The sequence below is a fragment of the Nanorana parkeri genome, unplaced genomic scaffold (genome assembly GCF_000935625.1).
Source record: "Nanorana parkeri isolate BGI_ZX_2015 unplaced genomic scaffold, ASM93562v1 scaffold736, whole genome shotgun sequence".
NCBI classification, from domain to species: domain Eukaryota; kingdom Metazoa; phylum Chordata; class Amphibia; order Anura; family Dicroglossidae; genus Nanorana; species Nanorana parkeri.
In genome coordinates this window covers 280,619-306,057 of record NW_017307004.1, presented here as the reverse complement: position 1 = coordinate 306,057, position 25,439 = coordinate 280,619, and the positions used below count along the sequence as shown (strand labels likewise).

Below are 25,439 nucleotides of genomic sequence, written 5' to 3'. Positions count from 1 at the left end.
TATATATATATATAGATATATATATATTTCAGATAGTTAGGGGAAGGTATTTACTGCTGTATGTGTCATCAGTAGGGCAGGAAGAGTGTAAATCTGTATACTGAGAAGCATACTGAGCAGATGTACTGAGAAGATGAAGGAGGAAGTGGAGGGAATCTGTTCATAGGGATGCAAGCAACAACATGCATTTTTAATTGAGTAGAGTAAAACAGTAAAACTTCTGCTAAAACAGTACATTTCTCTTTTAGCTTTATTGCCGTCTGTACCCTCATTAGGAAAATTTCCCCTCACTTCTTATCATGCACAAGCCATTTTTCATTCTCATCAAAGCTAAAAATGTTGCCGGAGTTAGGCTCGCCAAACATTCAGCTCACAGGCTTACATTTTGGCTGATTCATCAGAAATGCCCGAAATGTAAAATTGTATGGTCAGGATTAGACTAAAGTTTAATATAGCAGACTATGCATGTTCCAGCTCGCACAGGTCTATGTGAACATGCGCATTAGGAAACCTAAGCTATGACATCCTGTTACAGAAAAAAATATATAGTTGGCAATTACCCAACCATCACTGCCTCTCAAAATAAAAACATATGACCCTTGTTTCAAATTGAAACTGATTGTTCGTGACAAATGTAACATATGGTTACACTGTTTTCTATTTCAATATTTCTTTATTAATATGATTTGGAGCCGTCCTTGATATACTGGTTGATGCAGCAGTTTCCTCTTCAGATTTCTAGAATATTAGTACCTATATCTGCATATATCTCTTACAAAATCACAGATAAAGCAAAAGCATTGTCATACCCTCTAGTTCTGATATCATAGATTCATGTTTGTTTTTTAATTTAGTCAAGTTCTTTGCCTTTTCTTCTTCTTCTGCCAGGTTAGAGGTAAGGTCATTCACTCTCTCTTCAAGCACCTTTCTTTCCTGGTTTTTAAAAAGATAGAAAATTATATTATTTGCTGCCAATAATTATCTTTTTACTGCCAACTTGATGCACTTATTTATTTATCAACGTGTCTGCGGTTTCAGCTGCAAAGCCTATTTTGCCACATGAAAACACAATTTCTGTGCAGAAAATGAGTGCTAATGGAGACCAATTATGCCACTGTGCTGAACTGCAGCATGTTTTTTGTGTGTTATGGTGTGCACTAAGTGGCTTCGTAGAGAGTAATAGCTTAGTTGCTACCATTCCTGGAAAACCTGTGATGGTACATTTTCTGGGAAAAAAAATGGTACATTCTGTGTGAAACAGGGTGTTTGACAATTTGCAAAAGGAGTCAACTGTCTTGCAGAAGAGGGAAACTTGGCAGTTATGGGAAAGGTTTTCCTGATGCCCCTAGCAACCAGAGGCCTTGTATCATTTTTCCAGTGTAGTATGGTCTCTACCTTAGTTAATTTGTTGTTATGGTCATCCATTAAAAGAACATCATCTTCCAATTTCTTGATCTTGGCCTCTGCAGTCACTTTCTCTAGTTGCAGTTTCTGTCTAGCTGCTTCCTCTTCCTCAAGCTGCTCTTCCAGGTCCTAACATAATACATACAAAGTCATAGCACCATTTCTGAAAATTATTTTTTATGTACCAACATGCTGATAAGGAACAAAAATCATGCAAATATAACTTGAATGGATCCTTTAAATCGAATAGGGTCTGACGTATGAAAACTATGTTAAATTGAACATTGCTTGATCTTTATGGCAAACAATCATTGTAATTCTGTTTCAAACAAGGATTTAAAAACTGCTGGAAACTGGTTGCTAACAGATTGTTTCCCCCTTTCATTTGCACTTTTCCTACATTGGCCTTCAGTCTAACATTAGAATCAACAGGACATCATGTTCTCTTTTAGGTATCTTTACAAACTGCTTTATGACCAATGTTTTGAAGCCAAGCCTGTAAACATAAAAAAGAAAATCATTTTTTTTGCCAATAACAAACAGATTATTGTGTTTAATTACTAAAGCTTTACTAGGTAAATTACAAAAGGAATTTATTATTATGGCCAATGCATATCGAATTGCTCTCTGCGTTGTGACTGCAGGACCAGTTCTGTATGAGAAAGCGACAGCGGAGCTTTGCTGATTCCACTGAAAAACCTGCTTTACCTAGTGTAATCTGCAGAGTCCTGCTTGGCATTCACTTATGAATGAAGGCTGCTATTGCAATTACTTACCATTTTTATATTGGTGGAATGGATACAATGTTGCTGGGATGGATAAATAAAGATTGACAGAGGAGCTGAAATACTTATTTTTTTTCTTGAAAAACAGCATTCACACCACTAAAACTACTATTTCTGCCCTGTTATTAGACTTTAAGTATCCATTACAGTGAACTATTGATGTGGATCTATGTTAACATTGTGTATATTGCAGGTCCAGTTAAAGCTTGCACGTGGATAATTGTTTTAAGAGTAGGTCTTCCTATAGCAACATGGGAAGCTATTCAATACCTGCATCTGCTGCAGCATTTTTTTCTTCTCCGCCTGCATCTGTTGGCTACGTTCCTCCTCCTCTTCTATCCTGGCTTCCATTTCATGAAGAATCTCCTCCAGTTCTTGTTTCTTGGCTTGTAACCGTATCCTCATCTCTTCTGCTTCAGCATACAACTCTGTTTCAGCTTGAAGCTGCTCTTGGAGGACATTCTTCTCTTCTGTAATCTGATAATATTTAGACAATGGTAACAGTGATCTGAAACACTTATGCTATGCTATTCTTCATGAGTCGAACAGTCACTTGACAGCCAACATATTGGAACACAACTGCAAGATACGCCATTATAAGTTAATGATAATGATGCAACTGGCAAAACATTTGATTGGTTTAGCTAGTAAGAAGTGTTTGCGCCTCCTATACCTGTACATGCTTCATCTGTAGTTCCTTCAATTCAAGCTCTGTTCTGTAATATCTCTCATTGACTACTTTAAGCTCGTCGTCCTTGGCTTGCATTTCTTCTTCTTGACGGGTCACTTGCAGAAGAGGCTTTACCTGAAAAGAAAATGACAATAAATACAAAAATCAAAACTAAGCAGGCTTGAATAAATGCCAATCTATGGTAAAGTACAATGTTGTAAACTGGGGAGCTGTTAAAATCATTACATATACCCAGTTAGCACTTTTACATATTTTTTGCATTGCTGGAGAAGCCAACATGTAGTTGACTTGACATCCAGACCTATTTTGCGTGTGCTCATCCCCTTCATTGCATTATAATTAGGGATGCACCGATACTATTATCGGTGCTGATGCCGAATATTTGGGCGAGTACCCGTACTTGCCCAAATGCTCCGATACCTAGCCCGATACTTGAGCTTCCGAAGCGCTGCCTGGCTTCCCGATTGGCCAGAAATCCGACTCCATGCTTCTCGTCACCTAGTGACGAGAAGCATGGAGGCGGCTTCCCTGCTAATGGGGAAGCCGGGTGGTGAGTCTTTACACGCCGCCGGCTCCCCAGCTAATCAGGAAGCCAGGCGAGTCATTACACGCCACCTAACTTCCTTAATGGGACATTCGGTATCGGCGAGTACCGAAGAAAAAAATATCACTCAAATTTGATACCGAAAAAACGTTATTGGTGCATCCCTAATTAGTATCCCATGGATTCTGTGAGCACTGTGAGACAGACATGCTTACATACATGTGTGTGTATATATAAAGTTGTTTTTTTATTAGATTTACCTTAGTGAACAGTCTCCACCATTGCCAGTTTCTCAACTTTAAATAAGCAGCGCAGTTTCTCTGAATGACTCTCATAGCAGTCAGCTGCTGTTGTCTCTTTGCAAAGGCCCTGTAAATACAACCAGTATTTAAACAATTTAACAGTTGCATACAATATTTATGTCTTAAAGAATTATTAGGATATTTCACCTTCAGAAAAAGTGTTAAACTTCTTAGCAGGGTTGGGGGATTTAGAAATGGTAGTTGTAAGCTAACCCTTCCCTGCACTTTCCACAATGACCTTCCAAGTTTTTATGTGTGTTTTGGTCTAAACATAGATAAATTAGAGATGTAATCACTATTCATATTTACATGCACTATATTGTCAAAAGCATTGGGACGCCTGCCTTTACACGCACATGAACCTTCATGGCATGCTATAACAGCTTCAACTCTTCTGGGAAGGCTGTCCACAAGATTTAGGAGTGTGTCTATGGGAATATTTGGCCATTCTTCCGGGAGCGCATTTGTGAGGTCAGGTACTGATGTTGGACGAGAAGACCTGGCTCGCAGTCTCTGCTCTAATTCATCCCAAAGGTGTTCTATCAGGTTGAGGTCAGGACTCTGTGCAGGCCAGTCAAGTTCCTACACCCCAAACTTGCTCATCCATGTCTTTATGGACCTTGCTTTGTGCACTGGTGCGCAGTCATGTTATAACAGGAAGGGGCCATCCCCAAACTGTTCCCACAAAGTTGGGAGCATGAAATTGTCCAAAATGTCTTGGTATGCTGATGCCTTAACCCCACACCATATTCCCCCCTCCACCAAACTTTACACTTGTAAAGTTTGAGAAGTACCGTTCTCCTGGCAACCGCCAAACCCAACACGTCCATCAGATTGCCAGACAGAGAAGCGTGATTCGTCACTCCAGAGAACACATCTCCACTTCTCTAGAGTTCAGTGGTGGCGTGCTTTACACCACTGCATCCGACGCTTTGCATTGCACTTGGTGATGTAAAGCTTAGATGCAGCTGCTCGGCCTTGGAAACCCATTCCATGAAGCTCTCTATGGACGGCTGTTGTGCCAATCTGAAGGCCACACAAAGTTTGGAGGTCTGTAGCTATTGACTTTGCAGGCAGTTGGCGACTTCTGCGCACTTCAGCATGCACTGGCCCTGCTCTGTCAATTTACATGGCCTACAACTTCATGGCTGAGTTGCTGTTGTTCCCAGTTGCTTCCACTTTGTTATAATACTACTAACAGTTGACAGCTGAATATTTAGTAGCAAGGAATTTCACAGAACACCTGAATCCAATGATTTGGAGGGGTGCGCCAATACTTTTGGTAATAAAGTGTATTTCTATATTATATATAGCCCTGCAAAATTATGTGGGTTTAAAGTTTTTTGCCAAGCCTAAACATGCCAGTGGAAATTAGCTGAAGTAACCGATTTAGCTGGATGTTCAAATGCTAGAGAAAGCAGTGTTTCCATAAAAACAATGGTATAAATGCTGTCATTTTCTGTACATCAGAGTTCTCTAATTAAAAGTGCCAGGAAAGGGGGTCTCTAGCAGTCTGAGTGTCTTTGTGTACTTTTAATCAGATCTTGTTTGGAAGACATGTTTTCTTACAATGACTGACCAGCTTGATAGTATTTTTATTTTTTTAAATCAAAACTTTCCATTTCTCACTTTGTCTTCCCTCTATCCGTGATAGTAACATTTACAGAACCCCAATCAGAAGCTAACAAAATCTTGCAGTGAAAATGAACTGAAATAATTTTAAATCACCTATTCGCTAGTAACTAGGAAAGGACAGAAATGGTTTCCCTATTGTTTTCTAAAAATTAAGAAATCTCCTTGTGTAACAGTTTGCTGTAAAATTAGAGCAGATTACATTTAATGTAGTAGATGTAGTAATGTAATAAAATCTATATCTCAGTCTCACTCACTTTCTTGCAAGGTAACCACGGCTTTGAGCTTGGAATGCAATGATAATATCTGTTATCTTTAAGTCTCTTTCTTCTTCCAGATGGGCAAGGACACCTGTTCTAAAGAATATCTTACTCTGGCCAATCCTGTATAAATTAGTGTCAAGCTCTAAGGATTTCATCTAAAAGAAATAAACACATTTCACATACATTGTAAAACACATTTTCATCATGATTTATCAGTCACTGACTTGGCAAGATATTGAGGTGGTAGGTAATTAAGAGAGGCAATATACCAAAATGGCTTTGGGAAAATACATAATAGTTAGTCTAGGTAAAATCACTCATGAAGCTTACAATGCCTTGCATATAAAAAAACAAAAACTTTTATTGTAAAAACATTAATACATAATGCAGGACCAACAATATTCAACATATGAAATCTGTTATACATATTTTTTAACAGCAGCCTCAAGAAAGAACCAATTTATCAGTGTATAATAAGAGTTGCAGTTTCCTAGGCCCTTGTATTTAGCATAAATCCACTCACTGACCCCTATCTTAAAAACATTCCAAGGCTATTGTAGTACAGACCAAGGCTTAACAATTGACTCAATAGAAGAGAGTCAAATAAAAAAATTTAAATGAGGAAAAAAGTGAGTTACAGTTCACTGTATGTCAGATTGTTAGGCCATATAGTTTAGGTTAGACTACTGCCAGGAACTTATGTAGAAACAAAATGCTCAGACCTCAAGTGGTACTAAAACCCACAAAAGTCTGGCAACACGTATATGAAAAATTGTCACAAATTTTATTGTACTTCATAATCAAACCAAAATTCGACAAACATGACAAACCCCCTTCCTACAAAAATATATATATTTCCTGACGCCAATCCATGGCAGCATACAATGGGTATGGCTCCGCCCCCCACCCATTGTATGCTGCCATGTATTGGCGTCAGGAAAGGAAAATTACCGATAGGTAAGTATACAATTTTCCATAATATCCCCAGTATGCCTGTGGAGCCACTATATCATCCAATAATTACTAATATTTCCAGGATACTATATATCCTGGTGTCGCAAATGTATCTCTAGGAATATAGTTTGTTTGCAAACAAGGAAAGACTTGAAGTCCTATTGGAAGGGGTGAAACTACTGATGTGTATGCCAATTTGGACTGTAAAGCATATTGTAGGACTAAAAGGGTTGTAAATCCAGGAAACAGTCAATAAACTCTTGTGGGCATATTGTTCATGCGACTCAGAAATAGCTGCATATACTGTGGATGACTAAGTTTAACATATCAGTGCCCTTCCTTTGTGGATTAAAAGTCCAGTGTTGTATGCATTTCCTGAATTCAGTTGTAAACAATGTATGTAGACCAATATGCGTATTTTGATCATATGTAGACTTCCAGAGTCCTTAATATTGTTATCAATAGGTGGTACATGCTCAAGATGGATAGAACAATAAATAAGTCCAGAAAATGTTTCTGCACAGGATTCCACTTCAGTTAATGGCCAGCAACATACATAGTCACCTAATCATTTGTTTAATACAGGGTAAATAAAATTGTTTAATGGCATAACCAGAGCTGAACAAATCTACGCCAAGTAACCAATAAGCTTAAAAAGTATCAGCAGGCACTTGACTTTTGAGCTGCTATAACTGAACACTTTTGTACCTTATCTATATAAACCCTATACCTGGCTCCTGGCTGTTTGTATTTATTTGTCTACCCTTGACTATAACCTGTATGTGTAATGTTTGGAAACAGCATGAAAATCTATGACATCAGTACTTATTTAATTTTTATACTACCATGAGCATGCAGGACTGTTTGCCATCCATAAAGCCCTTCGGGATAGAACCAGCAGCAAGAATTTCATATCTGTGATACAAGAAAAGCAAATTTTTGCAGTAGCTTGTTTTATCATTATTATTTTCTAGTTTTTACTTTTTTTGTATTGCTTTGCAAACTTTACTGTATCAAACAATAAAACAATTAACAAATTACAGTCTCTTGTCTTTCATTACTGTGTGCATGAAGGGTTATACATGGAATGTGGTTGAAATAGATACTGTAGATCAGAAAGAATCCTCATCTTATCAAGAAGAATGAAAATATACATTCCGGGCTTGCTAGACATACGGAGAGACCACTGTAAGAAGTGACTGAAACCAAGGCACCCAAGTTCTCTTAAATCTCTATGGAGTCCCTTTGTTGATGTAAGTGAGCTGGCATAGTGGAAGGGTTGAACTAATCAATACCTGACAATCATGCAGTGATGGATGAAGGGTCATTTCCATGCAGGGAGAATGGATTGGTTAGCATAGAACTATAACATTTATAGTCATTTATTGGAATCAGGGGGACGCTGTAGGTCACCCATCTGTCCTAGCAGACAAACTTGAGGGCAGAAGATATTAGGGAAACCCAGAGCTGATTCTATAAAGATATAAACCTGAAGAAGCAAAGTATGACCATAAGGTATGAAGTAGTCCACCTCTGACCACAGCCTTTAAACCAAAGTGGGTAGTGGTGTAAATTTAGGAGTGCAGTAAATCATATGATGGAGTTGAGGCTGTATTAGCTTATGTTTTGAGGAAATAGCTGAAGACATATGTTTTCTCAAATTTCTCCCAATCATCAGAGGTTAGTTGAGGAGTTAACTGCATCATATCGGGAAATCACTGACCACTGAGGTCAGTAAGAGTTGTTTGAGTGGGTTTGAGGAGGGGTTGCCCCCATAGGACCAAACTAAGCTATAGCTGCATGTCTCAGTTGGAAGTGGTAAAACAATTTGGCCGCAATACATATGAATGGTAGATAAGCTTGATATCTTTAAATAGGTTTATAGAGTTATTTACTTTTTAGATAGCTAGAGGGGTTGTATATATTATTTTATTCCAGTGGATGAACCAGGGGAAAGAGCCAAACCTGCAAAAGACTTCAAGAAGGGTAGGCCAATCTATGCTGTTAAACACTTTCTGCATATCCAGTTATATGATTCTATAACTTTCTTAGTGGGGATAGGAAAATTGTAGATTGGCAAATAACCTGTGTAAATGCATACAAGTACATATATTTGATATAAATCCTGACTGATCTGACTCCACCGGGGCACCAACATATCGTCATAATATGCCTGAGTGGATCTGCCAGAACCTATTTATTTGCATTTATAAGAGAAATGGGGCAATAAGAGTTGCATTTAGTGGGGTCCTTTCATGTCTTTAAAATAAGCACTATTAGGGTTTCTCTTTATCATATTTGAATGTGTTGTACCAGTCGACAGGAAAGCCATGTAGGCCTGGTGTCTTTTTAGGGGGTGTGGTGCAGATTGCCAATTCAATTTCTTTCCTTAAAAGGGGGGCCTCCAACTCTTTCATCATCTGTGGGCTCCACTGAGGAAAATTGACCACAGAATAGTATTGACCTAACACCTCTCTTGAATAGGTTGCTGTAGAGATACTGTATATGAGGAGCCGTAGGAGACAAATGTGTCCAACACTTCACATGTTGATATATGTTCTTGTCCATCTGGGCAATCAGTCTTGGTATGGCGATTTAAAAATATTTTGCTTTGGTGAAATAAGTCAATAGTTTCCCAGCCCTATCGCCAAATTCGAATATGTGTTGTTCAGTGTGTGGCAGCTTTTTTTGGTTTCAGGAGAAATACTCTTTTTTTTTTTTTAGTCGGCCAATTTTGATAATTGGCCATAGTTAGGGAGGAAACATACTGAGCTTAGTCTTGTAACATAGATGATTCTGTCTTGGCCACTTGGACCTTCATTTTTGCCTGATGAAGGAGCCACATATCGTATTTTTCCATATACGGCATTAGTGGAAATATGCTTTTAGAGACTTGCATGCCACTATTAGAGCGGCGTGTAGCTTATGGCGCATGCCACATGACGCGCACGTACGTAAATACATAAAAACGCGCCATAACAGCGTGAAAATGTGACACGTTGCTCGTGTTTGGTTGATAAATACGTTTTGCTGTGTAAAAATGCACACGCACCTGGTGCGTTCATGTGTTTAGGTTAGTAAATCACCCCCCATGTATCCATTCCAGAGACAAGGCAGTCTGCTGCAAAACAGAAGTTCTCCCCCAGCATGAGAAGAGATACAGATTTAAAAGGAAGAGCAGTAAAGAGAAGGGAAACAACCATGGATTACAGTAAGGCCCACATTACAGTATTGTTTTATGTTAAAAAATCTGAGGGTTTAATGTCACTTTAAATGCTGCCCACTTAAGAGACCTGGGCATGATCTAGCCAATATTAAGCTATGTCCGTTGAGCAAGAGTTTACTAAAATTGTGTCATCCAACCAAGATGGATTTAACCTCTAAAGTCGGGGTCCACTAATACCACTGAAATGAAAATTAAGAGCTAATGGCACATAGTCTGATATCCCCTTGGGTAGGTATTTAGCTTCAGAGACACAGGGAAGTAAGTCAGAGGTGCTAAAGCTCTTGTTGATATGAGAGAACATGCATTTATAATTTGGAGTGACATGAATACATCTTCCCAGTTGGATGTTTCCATGGCTAGAGCTACACCAATTAACATTTTTGTTTCCATCTTGGGATCCAAACGTCCAAACTCCCCCTCCCCCCCCCTCCACACACACTTTCCAGTTGGAGCCTAGCTGTTACTTTTAGTCCTCACACTAGTAGTTGTCTCACTAATGAGTTTTACCTTTGACGGAACTCCTGGAAGACAATTCTATTTGGGAATCCTTGACGGCAAATTCTGATGCCTTCCAAGACACCATTGCACCTCAACTGTTCCAACACAAGGTGGGCATCAAGTTTTCCAGACTAATGAAACAATAAATAAGTTTAAAATTGTGAATTACATCTTTGTGATATTGAATTATTATTATTATACAGGATTTATATAGCACCAACAGTTTGTGCAGAGCTTTACAATATAAGGAATGCATTACAATTACAATACAATTCAAGACAAATTGGTAAGGAGGACCAAGAGCTTACAATCTAAAAGGGAGGGGAAAGTGATTCCCTGAAGAGATGAGTCTTTTGGGATTGCCTAAAAGCAGTCAGAGTAAGAGATAGACGAACAGGTTGGTGTAAGGAGTTCCAGAGGATGGGAGAGACTCTAGAGAAGTCCTGGAGGCGAGCATGGGAGGAGTTGACAAGGAGGTCTTTGGAAGAGCAGAGGGGATGGTTAGGGTGATACTTTGAGACAAGGTTGGAGATATAGCCAGGGGCAGAGTTGTGGATGGTTTTGTAAGTGGTTGTTAATATTTGGAATTTTATCCTTTGGGGTGACTGGAAGCCAGTGGATGGATTGGCAGAGGGGGGTTGCAGACACTGAGCGTTTGGTTAGGTGGATGAGTCTAGCAGCAGCATTCATGATAGACTGAAGGGGGATAGCCTGTGTAGAGGTAGACCAATGAGGAGGGAGTTGTAATAGTCAAGACGAAAGATAACAAGTGAGTGGATGAGTAGCTTCGTGTCTTTATTGGTGAGGAAGGCGTGTAACTATACTGTATATATTTAAATTATATTAGGGCTGGTAATGATTAAGATTTTTGTGTTCGATTAATCGAAAAAAAATTTAATCGATTAATTTCGATTAATTATAATGCACATACAGATCCAACTACATTGGCCTATACACATAAAGCACAGCAATGAAGTAATAAAATTAACTAGGATCACACTAATCCAGCACGTTATTAATCTCACGTGGGGCAACTCAGAATAATAACGTGCTGGATTAGTGTGATCCTAGTTCATTGTATGACTTAATTGCTGTGCTGTATGTGTATAGGCCAATGCCTTGGCTGGCGCTCGTGCAGAGAGTTTAAAAAAAAATGAATCGATCAAAAAAATTTTAATCGATCAAAAAGATTAACGATTAATCGAGAAATTAATTGTTAATTTGCACAGCCCTAAATTATATGTAACTGAAGACATATTTTTAGGTACCTTTTGTTGGTTTGTTGCTTACGGGGCATGCATAATGCATCAGGTATTTGGAGAGTCAGGTCATGAACTTGTTGCTCACAAAGTAACTTTTTTGGCTCAGCTATGCAGTTTAACTGCATTGTATAATGTAGACTAGTATGAAAGAAAGCAAATCAAACCAAAAAGTGGCACTATGTGCTGGGAAACTGGTACAGAAATCTATTTTAACAATGTTTTTTTACTTACACGTTTTTCATGATTTGGAATAATACAACGGACAAAGTTGGGATTTGTGTTTCTTAGTGTTGTCATCAGCTTGGTTAACTGCTCCTTATAAAGCTGACCAACTGTACGAAACATGCCTTTTTTGGTCTTAGAAGCACTTGGTAAAGAACTTTCAGTCATTTTTGCCATCTGGTCCAATCCCACAATACGGTCAACTAAAGTTACAAAACATATTTATAATGTATGAATTACTAACTTACTAACTTATATTATTTACATAGAGTAAAAATGGAAACGCCAACAGAGCTTTGTCGCAGGCATAGGCCTAAAGGAATATAGTAAGATGTGGCTGCTTCTATGCATATCATCACCTCAGCACTTTTCAAAAGGCTACCTATCCTTCAGAGCTCCACTGAAAAGTTCAGATGAAAGTGGCTTAATGTTACATATGGACAGTAGATGATTATTTCTGAAACAGTGAACTTTGAACAACTGCTATGTCTGCTGGCACTTTAAGATGTCAATAGACATCTTCAACCAATTACCCTCAAAACTGCTAGCAACAGATGTGCCTCCTCAATAGATAAACATTAATGCCCGTTGGATAAGTACCTGCATGTTTGTGCTCCATTCTGCTACAAAGATAAATCAGAGATTGGATAATATATGCATGTCTAACTTCAGTCTAATGTCTACAGCCTAAGTGCTTATGTCTAGTATCAGCCTGCCTTAGCAATCCTCTCCTGAGCAGGAGAGATAGTTTCATAAAAACATTGTGGGGAATTTATCAAAACTGGAGCAGCTAAAATCTGGAGCAGTTGCCCATGGCAACCAATTATCTTCTTTCATTTTCAAATCTTAACTGAACAAACATCACATTTAAGTATATTAATGATTGCTAACAATACAAGTAATTTAATACCATCTTTCCATAGATCTGCAACAAATTTATCAGATGACTGGTTCAATAGTGAAGTTACATTGTCATTCAGAGGGTCCATGTTTTTGGTCAACCAAGCAGTGGCATCATAGTCCACCTGCAGGAATAAAGAAAAAATATTTTCGTTTGTGTGCATTATATTGTTATCTTAATTATACATGTTATCAACATTACAGTATAATTAAAAATAAGTTTTGTTTTTTCTAAGAAAAATTTACAATGATATTTTTACTATATTAACAATTTAAATTTTCAACAAATGAAGTAGGAACATAGATTCAAAAGACCCCAAAAAGAGATACATACCTTTCCTGCATAGTGAAGAAGGCTGAAGATGGTTTTTTCCTTCATCTGTTTTGGTTTTTGGAACTTAATATGGTTTCCTTGTTCTTGAAAGAGTTTTTCAACAAATGAGACATCAGTGGCTTTAGGGAACCAGCATTCTTCATCAAGAAGAGCCAAGACACCAGGTGGGTTGTTCTACAAAACCAAAGTGGTATTAGACCCAATCAAGATATATAAATCTACTAAACATATAATACACATATTTTTTCTTAGCTTACAGGTCTTTCAATAAGCTCAATGCATGGCTGCAGATCCAGACCAAAATCAATGAAGTTCCATTCAATACCCTCTCGTTGGTACTCTTCTTGCTCCAGAATAAACATAGTGTGGTTAAACAACTGTTGTAGTTTTTCATTGGTATAATTGATGCACAACTGCTCAAATGAATTGACCTGAAAGGTTAAAAAAAAAACTAAATTTAATGCAGCTTATACATCAGTATATACAAACAGTTCAATAATCAAATTGTATTTGTATGTGAATTGTTTTGCCTTTTCATTACAACCTGTTCCCTAGTGAACGGAAAGTTCTACCAGTCAGCTTAATGCACCTGCACCAGAGTAGTGGTAACTGGGTGCTCTAGTTACCACTGTTTAGCAGGTTAGTAACAGCCACAATATTTCTGTGTAGTGGGGGATCAATTTTCATTAGTCTCTCTAGTTAAATACACACTGAATGTGTTGTAATTCCTGACCATGAGTGTGGCTAGCAACTCTGGGATTTAAGCGAAAAAGTCCACATATTTGCGGTTAATCAAGGTTTCCCAAGGTCAGTAAAGCTATAAAATTTATAGCATTACTGCCACAGCAGATATGATATTTTATTGTTGATGAGCACAAGATTAAAGTATATGCCTGGACAAAATAAAAATAAAACATTTAGTCAATTTTTGCAATACCTATACATTTTTGTTAAAGTGTATGTAAACCTTAACAATTACCTTTTCTTAAACTCAAAAAAATATTCCTAAAATGTGAGAAAAAAGTATGAAATGTGAAATCGCCACAAAGTGATAAACAATTTTGTGTCATGCACAACACCTGTGTTGCACAATGGTGGTGGTAAGAAAAAACTCTAGTTCTAATGGTCGATACACTATAAACCATAATGAACATAGAAAAAAAAACGTGCTAGTACATCTCATAAAATGTGTACAATATAAAAATATATTGTTTATCTCTTTGTGACAATTTCACATTCCATTTTCTTTTTTCCTATTTTGGGTGTACTCGCCTATTAAGCACAGCTGCTCTTAGAGTGTTATTTGATTCCTATCGCAGTTTTTTTTTCTATCTAAATTAACTTTTCTTATTAGCTCCCTTTGGTCTGCTATATATACCAATACAAATGTTTTATTTAAATGTTTAATAAGTGCAAAAATACCTGTTGATTTTGCCTGAAATCTTGTTAGCTGATAACTTCCAGTGTACAAGGACAGGCCATGGAAATGTGGAGGGGGGAGAAGATGAGGAGAGGTCTGTGTTCTTTGTAACCCATCAGAAATTAAGTAGACCAGGCTGAGAAGACATGTGTTAGGATCCAGAGCGCCTCCAGGTGGCGGTGGAGCTAAGCCCTGCAGTTCCTGTGCTCACTTGCAAGTGTCTCCAGGTAGCCAGGAGCTGTTAGGTACCAGACCACCACTGGGTGGTGCTGGAACCTAAAGCTCCAGTGCTCATCTGCAGGTGTCTCCCAGCTGCCAGTACTTAGCCATCATCTGGTGCTCCCTGGGAGGATATTTAAACCATCCCTGCAGTCAGGATGATGGCTCAGTATCCTGTTATTGTTTCCTGTGAATCCTAAGTCCTGTTACCTGCTTATGTTAACGAGTCCTGTTACATGCTTATGTTCCCGTGTCCTGTTACCTGCTTATGTTCCCGAGTCCTGTTACCTGCTTATGTTCCCGAGTCCTGTTACCTGCTTATGTTCCCGAGTTCTGTTACCTGCTTATGTTCCCGAGTTCTGTTACCTGCTTATGTTCCCGAGCAGGGGCGTAACTGTAGATCATGGGACCCCCTAGCAAAATTTTGATGGGGCCCCTCAGTGACCTTCCTATTGACAATTATATTAAAGTCAGGTAGCAGGAGAGCTGTCTGCATTGTCTCCTGTACATCTAATGTCAGCTCTTGATTGGAAATGGCACTTGAGGTACAGGGTCAGTATCAACAGCAACTTCTGCAATCCTTAATGGGCCCCCTTCCACCCCCAGGCCCCATAGCAGCTGCATGGGCTGCTATGGCTATTGTTACGCCACTGTTCCCGAGGCCTGTTACCTGCTTATGTTCCTGAGTCCGGTTACCTGCTTATGTTCCCGAGTCCTGTTACCTGCTTATGTTCCCGAGTCCTATTGCCTTGCTCCCCAGGTTTTCATGCCATGTTATACCCTGTGAGGGTATTCTGTGGTTTGCTCCTAGTTTTTGGTTGATGTTACTTATTTGTGGTTTATGTTATGTTTTGCTCCGTATAAATAAACTATATATAAGCTCAATTTGCCTTGTCTGGTGTGGTCATACATGTTTGGTCTTCCTGTGTGGGTACCTGCACATGGTGTGGGGACACCTGTGCCGTCACCCGTGACAACATGCTTCAAATGTATTTCCACTTGTGCAGCCAAATTGAGATGATAACTAATTAATATTTGTTATATGTTCTCATTCACATACTGTAGCATAATATAAAAGAAAATACTGCTTACATATTACTGCTCTATTCTGAAATAAAGGCTTTTCTCCAAACTGAAGTTCTCTCTGGAATGCTGCAATGGGGCTAGGGAAGTTAGTGTTTACCATCATTAACACTGTACTGTGCTGGCAGATCTCATCAGTGGTAAACTAAATGTAAACAGTGTGTTCTAACAAAGGGTTAAAGATCTAGAAGCATTGTACGTCAATGAGAGGAAGTTCAGTGTGTCCCTAGTCATTCTATGGGGACAGCCATAGTTTCCTGTCACTTGGAAATTGTAGAGATAAGCTTGCAGCCTGTCCATAGATCTGCTGAACAGAGACATCTAAAAGGTAAGATTTTTTTTTTCATTTTTTTTTTAGGTATTCTGTGTGGATAGGAACACATAACAAATATATAGAGGAGTTTTCTCAAATTTGACTGCAAAAGTGGAAATACACGAAGATAGGAGCACATTATTTTTCTGGACTTGTAGTGTGTTTAAATGGATAAAACAAAGGGAAATGTACATGTATTTCAGAGATGTACTACAAGTGTGTTTTTTGTTTTACTTGACATATGCTCTATCCCTTTAAAAACTTTGCAGCATATGTTTTATCCCTTTAGGGCCTGTTCACATGAGATCAGGTCCTGATCAGCAGACATGGAGCTGCTGATGCATTGCGTTTTTGGCCGCGTATTGGCCGTGTTTTGGCCGCGTTTTTAATGCGTTCCAGCAAAAAAAGTGTGGGCTGGAGTGGGGCTGTTAGTATGTTAGCTGCAGCTCCAAGCACTACCCACAGAATCAAATACCTATACATTGTGGACACTAGATAAAGCATTATTGTGGACAAATACTTTAAACCCATCAATTTGGATGAGGAATCATGCGGATCCCTAACTGAACCAGCATTGGCTTCTATATTTTATCATGTTTGTATAGTCGCTTCCTACTACCAATTGAATCATGTTTTGTTCCTAGGGCCACATTCTGCTCCTAAAGCAGTGCTAGCGAAGAGCAATATTCCATTCCACAGCCCTGTGGACATCCTTGTTAAGGGCCTCTTAATGTATGTTATTCTGGTCATTGGCACTCTAATCCCAAATCATGTATGTCCATAAGAACATAGGGTGAATCATGTTGGCTTTGTAAATGAAGAGGTACTGTGTTATATGGAAAGAGCTGTGTAGGGACTATCTATTTAGTTAGATAATTTTTATCATTGGCTTTGAGCCTCTCCCTTTTTTCTCTTTTTAAGATTTATATGAAATAAATATATTTTTTATGTATTTTTCTGTTTGGAGTTGTCATTTATCCGGTGCTTTCAAAACCCCACTTTCTCTTTTTCTTAAAAGAACTTTTTTGTGTATACGATTAGCTCAAAGAAGAATTTAGGAGATCAAGGGTTACACAAGGTCGGTTTTGCTGACAGCCCCCTCCCCCTGAGAAAAAACCACAATGAAAGCAGCCGAGGCTTTTTGAAAAAAATAGTTATACAAAATACCTCAGACCCAGCTTTTGCCCACTTCCTGGAGGCACTGGTGGTGTCACTGTGCCTCATAATTTACTCCTAAGAAAGGTTTGTGTTTGAAGCCCCGTAAAAATGCATTCCAGCACATTGCTGAGAAAATGTGCATATACCGTAGAGATGTACTGAATATGATTTATGTATTTTATATATAATTTTTTCGCCCAGACATATTCTTTAAATGAAAAATAACATGAGCTCCCACAAGCACAGAATTATTTTCAAACTATTCTGGCAAATGTCAGAGTCTTCAAATTAGCAATACAGCCCTGGAAAATACTCAAATGCTAGTAACATTTGCAGCTAACATGTAAAATATAAATAGACTTGAGGCCCAAATGTTTCACCAGGGTTGCAAAAGCGTCTCCATTAACATAAAGAATTTGCTACATGATTGAAACAATTTTTGTGCAATCATGTAACAAAGTGCTTGGTCTATCACCGACACAAAAATAAAACCTGCGAAAAATGGTGCAAGGAGAACACACACAAAAAAAAGCACTGCTCCTCTACAGCTCAGGAAAAGAATGAGCTCTGTGCTTGTCTCTGAAAGCATGTTGTCATTCCAATATGAGCCCATACACAGAGAAGAAATGCTGGCCGTACACCGGATTCTGCTGGAATAGTTTATTGAAGCTTCTACCACATCACTGGTGTCCCGCCCAAGGTCTGCCTGCGCTTACACATTTCACCCAATCACTGGCTTAGTCGTGTCACCTAATCACAGGCTATGTTGTAGAGATCTACGACTAAGCCTATGATTCACCAAAAATGGTGTTACTAATAAATAGGACAGGTTGAAAATGAGTTTGGTTCTTCATTTTTTACTTTTCTTATTTTGTTAAATTAGAGTCAATCAATTTATCATTTACAAATGAAAGATAAACATTTTTTTGCATGACCAGCTTACAGTAACTCTGTAGTGTAGCACAGGTAAGTGTTCACCATGCAATGGGATATCAGGAAAAGTGAGATTGGAATCTATATTCAGATACCTTTCAGTGTTATAGCAATGTAGTTCAGCATGGAATGCCTCCTCATATGGAGGTAGCCAGTGCTAAAGGTATGTTGAAACTATTTTGCTAAGTATTGACAAAAAAAAAAGACATAAGCCATTGTTCTGGTAGCTGATCGGAATTTATGAATAATGATTAGCCTCTGATTACCAGTGCTTATTTTTATTTTTTGTAAATGCATTTTAATAATAAATATCCTCTGCCAAAGTAATGTTATCCATTAGTATTTTATAAAGTACCCTTTTCAAATATTCAATGTCTAGTGAGTGAGTGCATATTTTTCACATAGGCAATGCTAATTAAATAACAGCCAACTTACCTCAAAAATCTCAAATCCAGCAATATCAAGAATACCCAAGAAAGAAGCTCCTTGTCTCTTGGTTTTATCGAGAGCTTTATTAACTCTATTAAGAAGCCACAAAAAGAGACGTTCATAAGTGGCTTTGGCTAAAGCTTCAATTGCAAAGTCAGCCTGTAGACAGGAACACAGCAAAAGAAAAAAGATAACAGTGTTTGTAAAAACAACAACATACATAAGAATTTAACTTTTTTATTTTTATGATAAGTGATAGCCTGAAATTAAAAAACAAAATAAATTATAAAACATTCCTGAATACAGCCCAGTCACTTATTAGGATACACAAATGTAGGCAACATCGAATGTTCTTCAACCACAAAAAAGAAAAAAATCCTTCAACTAATCCATGGGTCATGACATTTAGACTCTACCCTATAATGTGAATGGATGTGTACCTCAGTAGACTGTATATCTGTATATCTGAAAACTCACCTGTTCTTTGGTTTGAGCTTTTTGCACAAAATCTCTTCCCACCTTAATGCGGGGGGAAAGCATGGATCTTGTAAAATCTGTCACGTTGATTCCCATAAGGTGACAACTTTTCTGGGCAGCTGAGAAAATATTAAGTAAAGTTTTTAAGATTTTAAAAAGCATATGTCAATTACCAAAGTGTCTAAGGAAAGAACATTTCCAAAAAGTTTGTGCTACCCACATAGAAAAAAAGTTTCTCCTTTTCATTATACCTATTAGGGATATGCTTCGGGTTTGGGTCAAGTATGGGTGTTCAGTGACACAACCTAAGCATGGTTTGCAGACACAGTGAACTAATGTGGCTATTTGCTGCCATAAAATCTAACTACCAACAATGCACTTCCTGGCCTCTGAACTTAGGTCAAGTGGCTTAGAATGGCCGGAAATGAAGGCTTAGTTATGTGCCAGCCTTTTACTATAAAACAACATAGTTCTCAGCAGCCATATTAACAAAATGCTTAGCTGAGGAAGGGAAAGCTGCTGATAAAATTCATAGAGACAGCTTAGTGTAGGGTTTGTAGGCACTGGTGTCTTAAAGTAGATTTAAACCCTTACTGCCTCTCCTTCAAATAGAAAAATACTGTCTATCTTGGGGAATTTAAGGGAGTGAGGAGAGGAAAATATTTTTACATGTAAATGCTTCTGTGTATCATGCAGCATCATAAACAGCCCCTACACATTCACTGTCTACAGTCATAACAGGCTAAATGTGTTTTCATAAAAGGGCACATTTTATATTTTTTCTTAGCTGCACTTTATTTTTTGGTACAGACTTTCCCTTAGTACACATGGATTTCACTGCTAACTGGATGCATGCGTATTTTCACAGGACAATTTTCCTAGGCAGGCAGGAGATTGTGGAAGAAGGTGCAGAGCATTGTCACTGTATAACACAAAGTATCCAAACAAGGACCTATATACTGTATCAGTATCACCAGCTGTTAAAGCTTATATACATTTGTTTAACCTTGTTTATTGTATCTTTACATGGAAAGAAGGTGTAGACATGAATAATTGCATGGCATATTTGTATAGAATTCAATAAAAAAAACCTTTTCTTTAATAAAGTAGCAATAAAAAAAGTTACCAAAAACAGTATAATTTGAATCATTTACATATGATATCAAATTAACAAAGACTCTACGTAGTATACAAGAAAGAGTAGTAAAGCTGTTATACAGCTGACAGAGGGTTACTTATACTTAATCTAGATTAAGTACAGATTTATTCCAGGGGAACCAGATTATATGAAATTTAGCAGGACAATTTATTTTCCCATAGATAGCTTTCACATAGAGGATGACCTAGTTGATTCGAGTTTTTCATTAGGACAGACTAGAGAGAAAGGAGTTCATGTATTTAATAGCAATAGCTTTAAGAGCTGGGAATAAAGTCTTTTGTAAAAACATATTCTGATATACTAGGTTTCTTCATCTTGTAGGCCAAAGAGACATTTCAGGGATACGTAAAATTGCTAAGTCTGCTAATTGCTGGAGGTAAGACAGTTATTTGTTCCCAAAAATCAACTATGACCAGGCAACTCAATAATAAATGGGTAAAGTTGCCATGAAGTTGAGTACAACATATACAATTGGAAGTAACGAAGTGGCTAATTTTGTAGAGCCAAGTCAGTAAGTCTGATGGGTAATGTAGAATTGGAACAATTTTTTATTAGCTGCTGGGTGTAGCGGGTATAAATGAGAGACCAGTCCCTTAGGGACCTGCGATCGTAGAGTGTAGATAGAAAAAGAGATGGCTTGGTTTCTAAATTGTAAGTCCAAACCTTGGTGAAGTTGTAGATATCTATAGAAAAGGGAGTAAGGAAATTTAAAGCATTGTTGTAGTTGGGCAAAGGAGCACATAACACTATCACTGTAAAAATTTGTTACAATCCCATAAGATTTCCACAAACGTGGGTAAGGTTTGGTACTTGATTGATCGAGAAGTGGGTTATTCCACTTCAATACATTGGGTAGTTGAGTACTTTGTTTACATGTGTTAAGGCAACTGTCGACTTTACACTGGAAGTGATTTGGGTAGTTGTAAAAGGTGCCAGTGAATGTGTCCCCCCAGACACATAACAACCCCACCTTGCTTCCTGGGCTCCGCTGCCACTCCTGCGGATCAAGCACGATCCTCCTTAATCAAAATTCTTTGCCTGTAGTTGGGCTTTAAACTGTCTGTCTGTTTTTATTGTTTGCTTTCCCATATGTTTGAAAATATTTAATTCTGTCTGATTTTCTCAGTACAATCCTGATACTTTGAAAATGGAAGAAATGTTTAAATATAGCTGAAATACTGGTGGAAAGTTTTAAGTTCTTCACTAGCAAAGCATACCTGTGTCATCTGGCAAGGAGGCCTGGTCTGTGTTTCTTTCCTTTTTGAAGACAATATTACCCAGCTGTAATACTGAGGATATCACCTTCATCATGGCTGCCACATATAAAAAAAAAAGGTTATTTTGCGTTTAATAAACATCATCATATTTTTCATTATTGCAACAATTTTCAAATATAGCAGTGGTCGATTATTGTACCATTTTATCAATTAATGCATATTGCTGCAACAATCCATATGCCACCTATACTCCAAAAAACCATATGTCATCTACGCTACAAAAGTTTGTGTAACTTATTTAGCATAGATGGCACATTCATTTTTATGTTGTATTGCGTATATATTTACTATACACTGAGTGGCCAGATTATTATGACCACCCCATCAGTACTTCGTTGGGCCACGAGATAACTCCAAGAGATGACTTTGTTGGGCCGCCTCGTGACTCCGCGATATGTTGAAAGGTGATGCGAGGAATCTGACACTGCACTGTTGCCCTTCTGTTGTCTTGTCTTGCCACTCTCCGTTCTGCCCTAACATTGACTAGTCGCTGACTGCCACAATTCGCACGTTCAGACCCAGATTTTCGGCTGACAGTCCAGTCTTTAAACACTTTAACAATGAGCTCCTCTTGAACATTTAACGAGTTCTGCTGTTTTGCTGATACTCGCTCCGTGGCTCGCGCCAACAATCATCCCACGTTCAAATGCTGTTAAATCGCGTTGTTTACCCGTATCTTCAGAAAAAAATCACATCTACTGTCGTGGTAAACAACCTGCTTCCCTATTTATAATGGTCTGGTCCTTTAGCAACTTCAGAGCAAAATTAAAGCTAATTATATCTAATTTGCCTACAAACGTCAGGTGGTCACAATAAACTGGCCACTCAGTGTATAAACTTTGTTGTAAATTTCATAATCTTAAACACTGCACTCTACACTGGGCTATATATGACATACTTCTGACTACTGCACTATTTATGCTATATTTTGCATTACATATTCTGCCCAAAGTGTTTATTGTCTCAACAGTTGCTGGTTGCTAAGCAGTTTCTTACTATTCTGTGAAGTTTGAATATGTACTGAAAGAGTTTTATTTTTTAGGAAAATAAAATGGGGGGGGGCAATATGGGAAGCATTGTTGAGCCTTGCTGTCAGCTCTGTCCAGTGCCCCCCCCCCCAGCTCCCTGACATCACTGGTTGCCAGGAGCTTAGTGGGATGCCAGCCAGAGCATCCTGCTTAGCTCCTGGCAACTGGTGAAATCAGTGAGCTGGGCAGGAAGCCGCACAGAGTGCCACAGGTTGCTAAGAGCTCTTTGCAACCTGGGATTCTGTGGCTGCCCCACTGCCACCCCCAACGAGATGCCTCCTGAGGCAAATGCCTCAGGCTGCCTCATTATAGGGACGGCCCTGTTTCAAAGATTCACTGAACAAACTGAAGAGTGAAGCTGATTGGTTGCTATGGGCAACTGCTGAAGTTTTTATGAATTCCCCAAATTGTGTGGGAACAAAGACCCTGGCATAGGTGTATTAGGTTAGTGTACATGGGTATTTGCAATAAGTTTGATGTCATTTTGAGTTCTGGCTGAGGTTAGTTTTTATTTAAACCCCTCCATACGATGCAAAGCAAAACAAACCCCTGTACGCTTGCCCTCAAACAGGCCACATACTTCTGGCATTACATGTATACTTCAGCTGCAGGTGTACTTATCCTTTTACTAAATGTAAAATTCAATACGTAATGCACCCTAATACACTCTACTGATCAGCCAGTCTGGCTAGACTTAAAGTGAAGAAGTTAATGGTTATATTATTAAAGATGTCAGCAATGATATTAAGGATCAGTGCTTCAGATTCACAAGATTAGTTTAATTGGTAATTGTGGATGCTTCAAAGGAAAAAGCCAGACTATAATTGGTAGAAATTCTTGCTAGGCTTAGCTCATAAAGTTTTCTATAGCCTTTGGTGCAATCAAAATATCACTGTCTTAAATGACCACAGAACCTAAAATGAAAATGTTACACTGTTAGAAAATGATTCTGAAACCATTCACAGCTACTGTACGTGTATTACAGTACACACTTGTGTACAGAATTGGGATATTTGACATTTTATTTATTTACTTTATTTGTTTCTAAAACTATTACTTAAAGAGGAAGTAAACTCCACATTTAAAATATACCCCATATCAAAGTGGATCTTATTTACTTGTTTCCAAATTCTCCAAAACATAACTATTTCTGATCTCTGATGATGCAGGGCTCTGCATGTCTGGTTACTGCTGCATTCTTGGCATCCTCATCATGCCGGTATCTGAAGAGCACATCACCAAAATAACATTAGGTGCTCCTTCAGCGACCACTCTCATGATCACCTGTCTGTCCTTAGGTAAGGCTTGCCACTTTATTGCAAATTTGCAGGACTTGTTTGTGTGTCATTGAAGCGGGAAAGGAGGCACGGTGAAAATAGCACCTGGATGAAATGTAGATGGAGCCGGCTTTGGCAGAAAGGACAGGCTTGTGTAGTGTCTGGTTTTGCATTATGTATGGTAAGGCAATGCATCTTTTGGATTCAAGCAATTTTTAAAAACTTGGGGAACATATGGTGTGAGATTTTGCATTTATTTTTACAAGGACTGCAGTGTTTACTTCCGCTGTAAGGATACCAACATTGGTTTACATAATTTAGCACTTAAATTTTATGTCCAAACATAACATTTCTAAGTTTTTGATAGAGTCGAAAAGGTTTAGAACCCCTTTCAGCATCTTACTGATATCCAGAGATCCATTAGAGTGATTTCCGCTCACTGACCACGGTTTCACCAGACAGAAAGAGAGGGAAAATCTCTGACAGCAACACAGGCAGAAATAAAATTGCTTTTTTTCAGTAGGTTAGAGAAAGGTCAGAATTCCTGTCAGCTTTTTATTGCTGCCTGTGGCAGATTTGACCTTTCTGTCTGGTAAAACCATTGTCACTATGAGAACTAAGCAAGGGAAAATCTAACAAAGCCAAAAAGCAGTAAGGACCCCAGCGATTCTTGTCCCTCCTAACTGCAAACTAGATAGACCAAACAAAAGATATATCATAACAGCAGATTAAAATATGCAATCATACTTTCAGTGGCTGAACTGAAAGAAAAACACAGGTTGAAAAGTAGACATTTACCTAATTGTTCCTCTTCATTAAATCCCATAATCCCCATAGCTTCCAATGTCTCTTGGAACATATCAGAGTCATCCTGAGAAGGGACAGGTACATAGCCATGGGAAAAAAATGTGTAATATCCAAAACCTTCAAGAAGTAACTCCTCTAAAAAAAAGACCACACAAAGTGCAGATTAGCACATTTAACTGCATAGCCACATGTTTACTAGAATACTCATTCTAATCCGTTATCAATAGTTTCTGGTATTCTACGTCAAAGTTAAACAACATTCTGCAAGGAACTACTGCCAAGGAAATACAATTTGCAGCCTACCCTACGAAGAGCTGAATAGCTATTTCATATATAGACTTTAGTATAAATATCTCTTTGGAATGTTCAATATAGGTTTAGAATCTGGCAAATCAGGGATGGCAATGCTATAAAACACAGTTAAACAAACTCCGGGCCCCAGGTGTGTTAAAACTACAAATCCCATGACGCCTCTGTCTCTGGAAGTCATGCCTGTGGCTGTCAGAGTCTTGCAATGCCTTATGGGATTTGTAGTTGAACCGCAGCTGGAGGGCTGGAGTTTGCCTACCCCTGCTATAAAATAATGCAGGGCCGTTTCCCAACAATCTAGGTGCTAACATACCCAGAGAGCTTTTTAGTAACATAGTACAAGAACAATTACGTGCAAAAATGATTTAAAGCAATCAGACATAACCTTCAGCATTTAGGAAAAATATGTAAAACATTTTCTAATTAGTTGTTTTGTGTATATATGATACATTGCTCTGGCAGGACTGATACATTAGTATGTCAGTAAAATTGTTATTTTGTTTTCTCAATTGATTAAATTGTTTTCTATGGGA

General features: G+C 38.3%; 1 protein-coding gene across 3 annotated transcripts in view; it reads right to left on the bottom strand.

Moving 5' to 3' along the window:
* Nucleotides 1-25,439, bottom strand: part of MYH11 (myosin heavy chain 11) — a 111,725-nt gene that overhangs the window by 25,857 nt on the left and 60,429 nt on the right. For all 3 annotated transcript variants that reach the window (XM_018564214.1, XM_018564215.1, XM_018564216.1), the window contains 16 exons: nucleotides 24,589-24,732; nucleotides 21,426-21,521; nucleotides 19,050-19,168; nucleotides 18,579-18,731; nucleotides 13,275-13,448; nucleotides 13,018-13,191; nucleotides 12,694-12,808; nucleotides 11,793-11,986; nucleotides 10,309-10,430; nucleotides 7,421-7,490; nucleotides 5,616-5,776; nucleotides 3,685-3,793; nucleotides 2,863-2,994; nucleotides 2,460-2,666; nucleotides 1,396-1,533; nucleotides 810-933 (listed from right to left, as the gene is read on the bottom strand). In XM_018564214.1, the coding sequence (XP_018419716.1) occupies nucleotides 810-933; nucleotides 1,396-1,533; nucleotides 2,460-2,666; nucleotides 2,863-2,994; nucleotides 3,685-3,793; nucleotides 5,616-5,776; nucleotides 7,421-7,490; nucleotides 10,309-10,430; nucleotides 11,793-11,986; nucleotides 12,694-12,808; nucleotides 13,018-13,191; nucleotides 13,275-13,448; nucleotides 18,579-18,731; nucleotides 19,050-19,168; nucleotides 21,426-21,521; nucleotides 24,589-24,732 (2,232 nt within the window). The remainder of the gene's footprint in view (nucleotides 1-809; nucleotides 934-1,395; nucleotides 1,534-2,459; nucleotides 2,667-2,862; nucleotides 2,995-3,684; nucleotides 3,794-5,615; nucleotides 5,777-7,420; nucleotides 7,491-10,308; nucleotides 10,431-11,792; nucleotides 11,987-12,693; nucleotides 12,809-13,017; nucleotides 13,192-13,274; nucleotides 13,449-18,578; nucleotides 18,732-19,049; nucleotides 19,169-21,425; nucleotides 21,522-24,588; nucleotides 24,733-25,439) is intronic.